Source organism: Dendrobium catenatum, unplaced genomic scaffold (assembly GCF_001605985.2).
Source record: "Dendrobium catenatum unplaced genomic scaffold, ASM160598v2 fragScaff_scaffold_314, whole genome shotgun sequence".
NCBI classification, from domain to species: domain Eukaryota; kingdom Viridiplantae; phylum Streptophyta; class Magnoliopsida; order Asparagales; family Orchidaceae; genus Dendrobium; species Dendrobium catenatum.
The window spans coordinates 329223-339777 of NW_021318776.1; the positions used below are offsets into that span (position 1 = coordinate 329223).

At 34.6% G+C, this 10555-nt stretch overlaps 1 protein-coding gene across 2 annotated transcripts in view; it reads left to right on the forward strand.

Annotated features, from left to right (window-relative positions):
• LOC110100847 (uncharacterized protein At2g37660, chloroplastic) overlaps positions 1-3906 on the forward strand; it is a 32526-nt gene extending 28620 nt beyond the window's left edge. For both annotated transcript variants that reach the window (XM_020828542.2, XM_028693534.1), the window contains 2 exons: positions 2710-2805; positions 3442-3906. In XM_020828542.2, coding sequence (XP_020684201.1) covers positions 2710-2805; positions 3442-3519 — 174 coding nt within the window. In that variant the 3' untranslated portion in view covers positions 3520-3906. The remainder of the gene's footprint in view (positions 1-2709; positions 2806-3441) is intronic.
• Positions 3907-10555: the final 6649 nt, after the last annotated feature.

Here is a 10555-nt window from a genome sequence, read left to right on the forward strand (position 1 = left end):
CAAATACCAATAATAAAACAATATGAATACAAAAATATACCAGTCTGTCGGGGGTCTAAGGGGGCGCTGCCCCCTGCAGGGGTTTCCGGGGGCAGCGCCCCCGGAACAAAATTATATTATAAGAGTAATTTTGAAATTCAGCTTGTTGTATATGCTCAATACCGAGCGTACCGAGCATGTACCGCTCAGTACCGAGCATGTACTTGCTCGTTACCGAGCATGTACTGAGCGGTACCGAGCATATACAATCTGATGAAGCGAGACATGAAGCAAATAACGGGAAGAAAGATCGTTACCTAGCCGTGAAAAAAGAACATTCGATTACAAGAAGCTTGAGAAGAAGAGCGAGACATGAAGCAAATGACGGGAAGATTACGGGAAGTAAGAGAAGAAGAAGAAATAAATCGTTACCTTCGATCGCCTCCAGCTATGTTCGAACTCGACCGAGCTGTGGTGGTCCAAGTTGGCGGAGTTCGCCTTTCAGTTCTCACCCGAAGCAGAAGCAGGTATGTTACCCTAATACTCGACTCTTATACGACTCTCACCGCTCGGTCTATATACTTACAAATCGAAGCGGTGCCTCGTTTCGCTTTGAGGCGTTACGAACCGAAGCCTACGCCCCGTGCGAAATAAGCGCACGCTCCGCCGAATCCAACGAGGCGTAAGCCTCAACGCGCAAATGCTTCGCCTCGCCTTAAGTCGCACCTTATTGCGTACGCCTCTTCTGCCTTTTTAATCGTTGTTTTAGAGATTTCCTTTTGAATTGTATTCATTAAATAGTTTGTTTTCCTAGGGTTAGGGTATCTTGAATTTGGCTGAAATTTGAGATATCTTAGATTTAGGTATTCTTTTGGTCTCTAGCGGCGTCTAGAGATTTGGGAGAGATAGATCCTCCTCTCTCGAATAGAGGGTCAATTGTATCTTGCTTTTTTATATTTCCTTTTCATCAAATAATACAAATTATCTGCTATTTTCGTGGTTTTGTCTGGATTTTTGTGAAGAATTCTAGCTGTTTTTTTGAAGATTGATAGGAAAAACTTGAGATCTACAAGTATTTTCTATCAAAAGCTCAATATAATTAATAAAACCTTATTGATTTTTCTTAATTACCTATAACTTAAACATCGACCTATGATGTGTTGATATAATTTGAAAGATCATAGAAACAATTTAGTACCTTAATGATGTTGTGTACATATGGCATGATAAAAAGAACGCCAATTATGTTTGACATCGAAATCCAGTGAAGATTTGGCCGTTCGTGTCATACAACAAGTTTTGTAATAAGGTACAAATGCTTGAATGTATCTTATGCTTTGATTACTGTATAGTATGATTGCATTTTTGTAGAGCATATACAAACTCGTTAAGCTGACTCTAGTTGATAGAGTCTGCCTAACTATTATTACTCAATTATGTCTTAAAATTAAAAGATTGACTGCAGTGAGTTTGTGTTTTATACTACGACTGTAAACCTTGAACTAGAACTGCATTATAATGGCCTCAGAATAAATGAAACATCAGTCATCAAATGATAAGTACTGAAACTCAAATGAACATGAGATTTAGTTTGTTTTGTGTAAGTTAATTTTGTGAAAGAAGTTTGTGGGCATAACTCTACCCAGTAGGGATCAATGCCATTGGAGGGGAGGTTCAGGCATGGATGAGGGATTATGGTCGGAAAGCCAATATGAGAATTATTGAGGAATCATCGATTGAATTATCAACATGTTACTATTGGCTATTTTCATAAATATTAGAATCTTAGATTTTAAACCTCCTATAAGTGATGAATCCTAGCTTTCACAGGCATCATGATTATGTCCTTCACACTCACTATATGCTAAACTTATTTTGTTCTTCTTTTGTTAGGGACATGCACTGTTGCAACATTTTGAGCAGCTATTATAATTTATGAACATATTTTTTAAATATCAGGCTGGAGTAAAAGCAAGTAAATCAAATTAGAACTTGTTGCATCGGTCTCAGACATCTAAAATATTACTAATGATCCACTATATATATATGATAGTAAGAGGATTAACTAGGATTCACAATGTGGAAAAATCAATCTCCATTAATTTCATTTCTATTATTTTTACCTCCATAAATATTTCATTGAAAGTTGAAACCATCAGTTTTCCACTTTTCTTATTTAGTTCATTCCACCTCAGTAATCCATGGCATTAATACTATCATCTTGTCAATTTGTGGATTATTATAATTATTTTATGCTTATTATTTGGCATACTCATCAATATACAGGCTATTGTAATTATTTTTCTTTGACTTTATATATGTTTCTTATTAGATGCTATCCTAATATTTTTAAGATACCACATAAATGTTGAAAAAAAATACTAAACCAATTATCTCCCATACAGTTGAAATCTTGGATATAACTATAGGATGAATGTTATAGAACTCAGCAGACCTGGACTTGCAGCACAAAAAGTATTTTCTTATTTTCCATTTGCCTTAGTACATGTAACTACTAGTCAGAAATGTATAACACAAGGAAATTTGTCTATTATAGAAGGCTTTTGCATCCAATAGTTGGATTGTTGCATTTCCTTCGCATTTCTATGTTTCCTTCCATGTTTCTTGTATTTCTATATTTCCTTCCATGTGTCTTCTGACAATGTAAGAATTATTTGAAGGCTTGCAAAGCTTAACATCTCTCAGGAAATACGTTTGGTGTTTTTATAGGGTGTAGCATTGAAGGGAAGACTCAACAAAGAAGATGCTGCTCGTATATGTGTGGAGGCACTTGATGCAGTTCCAACGAAAGGCTTGATATTTGAGGTTGATTTCAGTGATCCATTTGATATTTCCCTACTAATAAATCCTAACCCTTCTTTGCATTAGGTTTACAAAGGTTATAATAAGTTAGAGTTTAAATAGGCCCAGTTGACCTGGTTTGGACATTGGGCAAGTTGGGCTTTAGCTTCACAAGTTCTTTCTTATAGATGCAGAAAAACCATAAATAGTGTATACTTATTATTAAACGAATTCATTTTTGTCAGTATCACTTAGAGCCATGGCAGATGTTAGGCACTTTTAGCCCAATGTTTTATAATATTATATTATTTGAAGATATCATCTGTTTGGGTTGAGGTAATTTTTAAATAACAATTTCTTATAATGACACTTCAACCTTATTTTGTTGACATTTAGATGTCGCACAAATCTGTGAACATATGAATATTAGGATATAAAAAATCAAATATATGACGAAGAGAAAGATGTGTAATTATCATTTATCATCATACATAAAATATATAATTTCTTAATGACACTGCAACCATCGCCATCACCATCACCATCAGCTATTTTTCTTATGTGTTCATTTTGAGCTTTATTTGATTAATATTGCTATCGAGATAGCATTGATGTCTTAATAACCTTGAACCAAAATACTGATGATTTTGGCTTATGCAGGTGGTAAACGGGGACGAGAAGGTTGAGGATTGGAAAGAATGGTTTGCTACAAAGATTAGGAATGCTGAAGGACGATGATCACTTTTAGTTAGTTCATCCCTTGTTTCTTTGAGTATTCTATTTTGAATCTTAGCAAATCTTATAACTGAAAGGAGCAATATCCCCCGACCTTTCAGTGAAGGATGTTTAGCGTTGTTGCAGTGGCGGTGAAAGGAGCAATATCCTTTGACAATTTTTTTGTATACTTTATTTTTAAATTCTATTTAGATTTGATTTAGGACAGCTTTCTCACTGCTGTCTAAAGTAGCTTTTTAGTACAAAAATTTCTAGTTTTAAAAAAATTTGTACTAAAAAGCTGCTTTAGAAAGGAAGAAGAATCTGTCCCAAATGAACCTTAATAAGATAGGTCTACTACCCGGCTTATTTCAAATGATAAAAACTTCTTGCAAGTGCATAGGTTCTTCAGTTGTTCTCTCATTTACCATTTTTTCTCTACCATTTTTTCTCTACAGCTAGGGACTATAAGTAGAATATTGATAATACTGAGTTTTCTAATGATGGTATAATCAAAGATGACAGAGAAATCAGTCATCTTATGACTATTTATCATTTTTTGTACCTTAGATTTAAGATTCCTATCTTGCCATCATCTGATTTCCCTCATTTAGAGAAGAAATGGAAACCTTAATTCTTCTCAGTAAGTCTCCAATTTTTCTCCATGCTTGATATCCCCCCAATGCCAAATCCTTACTCTTTTTCTATAGCACTTAGTTTTCATAACTTACTTCCTAGGTGCTTCGATTGTCTATCTATCAATTTTCGAGTCTGTCATGCTTTATCTCTAGTTCCTTAATCACTCACCTAGTTTCTTGTTTCCATTGTATTGCTCTCCTTGCTCTTTTGTGGAGGAATTCGTTGTAAATCTTTCAATTGTTTTTATCATTTTTGAAGTAGGAGAGGGAGAGCTTGATGCCATCTCCCTGTGGTCCACAATGGTGATAAACCTTCTAATTTCTATCAATTTGCCTATGTGGCTCAACATTTCCAAAAAATGAAGCAGGAGAGAGCTTAAGAGGAAGAGAAGAGGGGGAGTGGCGGTTGACTGATTTTTTATACTTCGAATGAAAAGCTTTTTTATTTTTTTCCTGTAAACGGCGGCCTTCTGATGACCCGGTTAGGAAATTAGAGGTATTAGATTTGACTTATGTTAAGAAAGATAGAGGTAGATCTAAAAAGACTTGGTTAGAAAATATTAGACATGATCTTTCTTTATTAGATTTAAACAAGAATTTGACTTTTAACATGGCACAATGGAGAAAAAAGGATTAATGTAGCCGACCCCACGTAGTGGGACAAAGGCTTGATGATGATGTTGTTGTTGTATGCGAAGTATGCTTAAAACTATCATTTTTTGTGACATTATTTTGTATGATTTCATGATAATATGCATTGATTTATGAAAGAACTCATTTTTCTGTATGAAAGTATACTAATTTCATTTCATAATTACTGTACAATCTCCTTCAATCATGCCTAAAAGTAAGAGAAGTTGAGAGTTAGATAGCATTAATTTTGGAATTATTCTATTGTCCTAAACTTTTCTGTATCTGTCCTATAGCAATATCAGGGTTTTCTATAAATTCCTGCTGATTCTTTTTGTTATTTTTCATGTCTTTATGCATTGGATCGACTACAGCCAAAGCTACTTTTATCATTGTAGTTTGATTCTCTTTTAGGTTTTGTTTGGGATGGCTTTTTTTGCTACTTTTTAAATCAATTTTCTAGTATAAAAATTAAAATTTTATACTAAAAAACTGCTTTAAGAAATAATAAAAAAGCCGTCCGAAACGATTGCTGTATCACATATGTTTCAGATGATGAGTCTGCACTTACAGCTAATATTTCTATTATTTATTCTGCTTCTCGATTGCTCAATCATGCAGCTATTATAATGATTGGTTGTGAGCTATAATAATAACAATTTCAATGATATTCTTTGATTGGTTCTATAAACCAAAATCAGAAAATCTGTCTTAATAAGTGTTGGAAGATATATGAGATTTTCTTATAAGTGTTGGAAGATATATGACAAACCAAAGCTATGATTGTACAGTAATAGCACAACAGGTCCATAGGGGCAAAGGGACCCTTCTATAGCTGGAACTTGTATCAGCAGCATCTTCTTTCTGGTTTTTTTTTATTTATAATTATTTGTGTATGATTATCTGGTTTCTATAATCTTTATTATGATTTGGGGGTCACAAATCTGAACTGTGGAAATAGTTTCTGTACTGTGAATAAAATTGTATGCATTAAATCTTCTTTAAACTCTAACAGAATCTCATTCATTCTTAGAGTTTGTTTAGGACGGTTGTAATATTTTATAAAGTTAGTTGCATTTTTGTGATGGGAAACCAACTTAATTATTTATGCTGTAAAAAGTAACTTTTTGTCACGATTAATTTTGAAAAATAATGAAAAGTTTATGATGAAATGAAATTGTGATTGTTGTCTGAAAAATAAAATAATGAAAAAGCTGTCCTTAATAGGAACTTTTATTGGGTGTGGAGTCCGGACGTAGCTCTATGTCCACAAGCTTGTAACATTGCGTCAAATGGAGCTTATTATTACCCCACCATTCTAATTATTATGCTTTTTTGTTTTACTGCACGGCCTGACGACCCGATTTGCCCTATTCACGAAAATTGAAAAAAAAAACACACACTTGCAACCCCGATGACCCATCCCGAAATGAAATTTTATTTGTCGTTTTAGTTTTTAAAAATGACCAAAAACATCTTGTTTTTGCACATTTGGGTTTTTAGGTTTTCAGTTCACTCTAAAAGAAAGACTTGCATGCAATTTTCATCTTCTACAAGAAGTCACTTCATCTTCAGTTTTTATCTTTTACATGGCGAATATATGTTTTTTAATGTTAGGATAACTTATAATTATTTGTATTTCTCACGTCTTGCTTTGTATGTCGTCTGGGTACTGTTGGGTATGTCAATTGGGTATCGCTGGGTACCTCAGAGTACCTCTTCTGGGTACCCAGCGGTACCCCATCTAGGTAGCTCTGCTCGTTTCGGACACAAGAATGCATTGTAAGTTCCATTTGTTCCCTAAATACCACATTTAGGGTTTTGTTTTTTATTTTCTGTAGATGATACCGTTTTGTATGCGTGTACCGTTGGGTACCATCTGGGAAGCACTGGGTATCGTATGGGAACCGTTGTGAATCGTTGGATATCGTTGGGTACCCGGGCTGAAATGCATTATTTTATGATCAACTAAATCATATTTTGCTGAGATATTTTCTAAAGATTAGTTTTCGTTGCAGAACATTGACATTTAGAGAAGTTTGTGATTATTTGGTCGAAATATTTGGTCAAAAATTTATGGATAGATTGGTGTAAAATCATAATTTTAGAACCATTATCAAGATACTTATTTCAAGCTGTAATACCAATTATTTAGCTTGTGTATAAGGTTACCATTTTTCAGTTTCAACAAAGCCTTTGTGTTTCATCATGTAGATGCATTTTTCAAATCATCACGGAGAAAACTTGTAATGCGTATTGCTCTGAAATCAACCAAGTCAAAGTAATTTAGTATGATTTCCAATCTATCTTGCTTCAACTACTGATTGAAAGCTTTAGAATGTATAATTGACGTTAAATAAGTGTAATGAGTGAAGTGGGGAAGAGAAAACTCTAGAGGCAAATATGTCCTTTTATAGCTGTGATGCTGAAGGAAGGCGGTGCTGCGATATTGAGCTCTCTGATGCTGGAAGGGTGGTTGTTGTAACGTCATGTCAAAATGAGAATATATATATATCCATTTCACCACCATACCAGCTCCCTACCAGAAAAGGAAGAAAGGAGTATGAGAAGAGATAAAGAGAGAAAAAAATAAGAGAGAGAGAGAGAGAGAGAGAGGATTCAAAGGCCAAAGCTCAAGTTATGTCCTTCAGGTCAGATATGATTAAAAATTCATTATTTTTATTATTTTATCATAATAAATACTTATAATTATTTTTCTCTTTCGTAATAAATGCGTTCGCTTGCAAGCCAATTTAGAACTCATAGAATTAAGCTCGAGATTGAGTTCAAATTCAATAAATTAATCAAGCTTAAGTTCAAGTTAAGGGTTACTTTAGCTCGACTCAATTTGTTTACTTTCGTAGTTTAGTGCAACTAATGATATTTGATTGATTTTATACGCCTTTGTGTTTACTACATCTACCCAAAATGCCTTAGGAAAGTTTGCATGCAGTCTCATGCTGATTGCACATTCATTTTGAGTATAATTCATCATTTTAGGCTTTTTATATGAATCATGTGAACTATGCATGTAATTTTTGAATTATATGGAGTCATATTTCCCACCATTTTTTATTACAGGCATTTAATTATGTCTCTAGTTTTATTCTCCACCAAGGTTTTCTGCTTCACAAAAGTTGATAACATATTAAATTTATTTTTGATAAAATAAATCCATATAATCATGGTATTATCATCTTTGAAGGTGATGCATAAAGATTTAGTGGTGAGGGATAACTCCCATACATTTCTAGGAACCAACTATAGCCTTTTGGTTTTTAGTTCTAGCCTAGCTTTGGAGAAATTATCTCTCATTTGTTTGCATGAAATAAAATTTTCATGAAAGGTGAATTTAAAAATCTCTAAACTTGCAAAAATATCTTTGACATGGAGAATATTTAGATTTTTTTTTGTTGATATAACATAGTCTTTAATGCCATAAATATGAATTTATTTTCATGTTGATGGTGGCTCCTACCATTCTTATGTTGACAATGGTGTAGAGAGTGTCTATCTTGTTGCCTCGAGAAATTAGCAGTACTAAACCTTTCATCACTTTCTAAGTATTAATATTGAAAGTGAGATATTAATATTGGTGTAGACAGTGCCCACCTTGTTGCTCGAGTAATCATCATTGACTTTCTAGGCATTAATATTGAAAGTCACATATCATTATTGAAAGTGCTCAGATGATACTAGAAAGTGCTCTGATACCACTTGAAAGTTCGTTAGGGATGTTAAGTCCTATAGAACTGGCCCAAGGCTAAATAAAGAGAGTGGTGAATTGGTAAAGAAGAATCTTTAAATCAAAACACAAATCAAAACCAATATCACAACAATAAAACAAATGCGGAAATTAAATGTGGAAGCAAATAATAAGAAAGAACACACTTGATTTATAGTGGTTCGGTCAAATCTTGACCTACGTCAACTCCCTGGAGGCACCCTCCAAGTATTGCACTAAAACAAATGTCTCTCCTTTAGCCCCCACAGCTAAGCGGAGAAACCTTTACAAAATCACTTCCACCTTCCCCGGTGCGGCAGAGTTGCCGGGTCCTTTGACACCAAAGTGAACTTCTTCTTTGGTGAACTTTCCTCAAGACAAGACTTGAATACGACGGTATTATGATGCAAGCCTGCCGGAGCAACCACGTGGAATCCCCTTCCACACTCCCTTGAGTCCCCCCTCACAAGATCTTCTCCCTCTCTCAGACTTCACCCGTTTCTCACTCCCTTTCAAGCTTTCTCTTCAAGTTTCCCCCACAAGAACGAAGCTACAATGGCTGCCAAAGACACTTACAAAGTGCCTTGTCATAGCTTAAATAGAAGAGCTAAAAACGAGCTCATTAATGCAAGTTGCCAACTTTATCGTCCAGGATGATAGACATGCCGTCCTGGCCGATTAGTTCAAATATGAGGAAAATCGTCCTGAATATCGCCCTGAAATGAAGCTGACCGATGTCTAGTCGGCTCGGACGATCTTGCGATCGGCCCGGACGAAATCACCATTAATTGCTTTCCAAAATTGCCAGAGAAATTTTGGAAAAATTGTCCTGGATCATCCTGGCCGATATTTTATAGTCCAGGCCGATGTCCAAAAATAAGTATTTCCTAAGTAGATCTGGCGGCAAATTTTTTCTGAATTGAGCCTATCGTCCTGGCCGATACAAAATCGTCCTGGACGATGTGTTTTGCATAATGACGGCTGCTTTAATGAGGATGCCCTAATTAGAGTTTCTGCTTTTGAATAGATCATCCCGGCCGATATAAATATCGTCCAGGACGATGTTACCAAAAACAGTAAACTCTAGGGAACAGTCAGAAACTCTTATACGTTACAAAGCATCAGGATCCACAATAAATACAATAGACTCAAGAAAGGAAAAAGGGTACAAACTGACTCAGACCTAGTCTACCAAATCTTGAGCTGATTCCAAATTGCAGTCTGATCGTGTGGACCTGAAATGTCAGTACGTAAGGCATTCGTAGAGAAATAAGAATGTTTGCTATTATCAAAATCATAAACCATAGATCCGCAACAATTATACAACTAGTTGTTCTAGGGAGATCAACTTTCTCCTCAAGCTAGGGATGTGCCTCACTTTGTTCATTTTTCAAATATTTATTATTTATTATTTTGATTATCATATCTCCACAAGACCACACACACATTATATTACTAGTCTCTTCATTGTATCAATATTTATTTGAGCAAACTTGAGACTAGCTTCTATTGTGATTTAACCATTAGTTCCTTTCATGAGATTTTGATGCTCTCTTACCTTTTTATTGTGCTTATTCTAAGACTTGATCTTGCTTTCAACATTTGAAATACAATATCATATACTTTAACTTTATCTCATCATTTGAAATCCTCGTTGGTGATAAGATCTTTGACATAATTGAGCTTTATGTTAGATGATCCATAAGAACTATTGACGACTCTTACAATATTGTACCAACTCTTGGCCCATGATGATAACGAATTTAAGACATGAATTTTATCATCAAACTTGATATCACAAAGTTCATGAATGAGTTGAACTTATTAATGTTATCGATGGAGAAACATTTTTAAACATCTTGAGATTAAAAATTGTGTATTATATATACTTAGTTTATTACAAAGAAATTTTCATACATATTGATCGGAATGCCTTCATGGCTCATATAGTAATAAATTGTTGACAATATTGAAGGTACATTCTTGCAAAGGGATATACGAATGGCCCTTAGAACTTTTCTATCGAGCAATTCCTAATTTTTCTGATGAATTGACAGACTTTACTCAT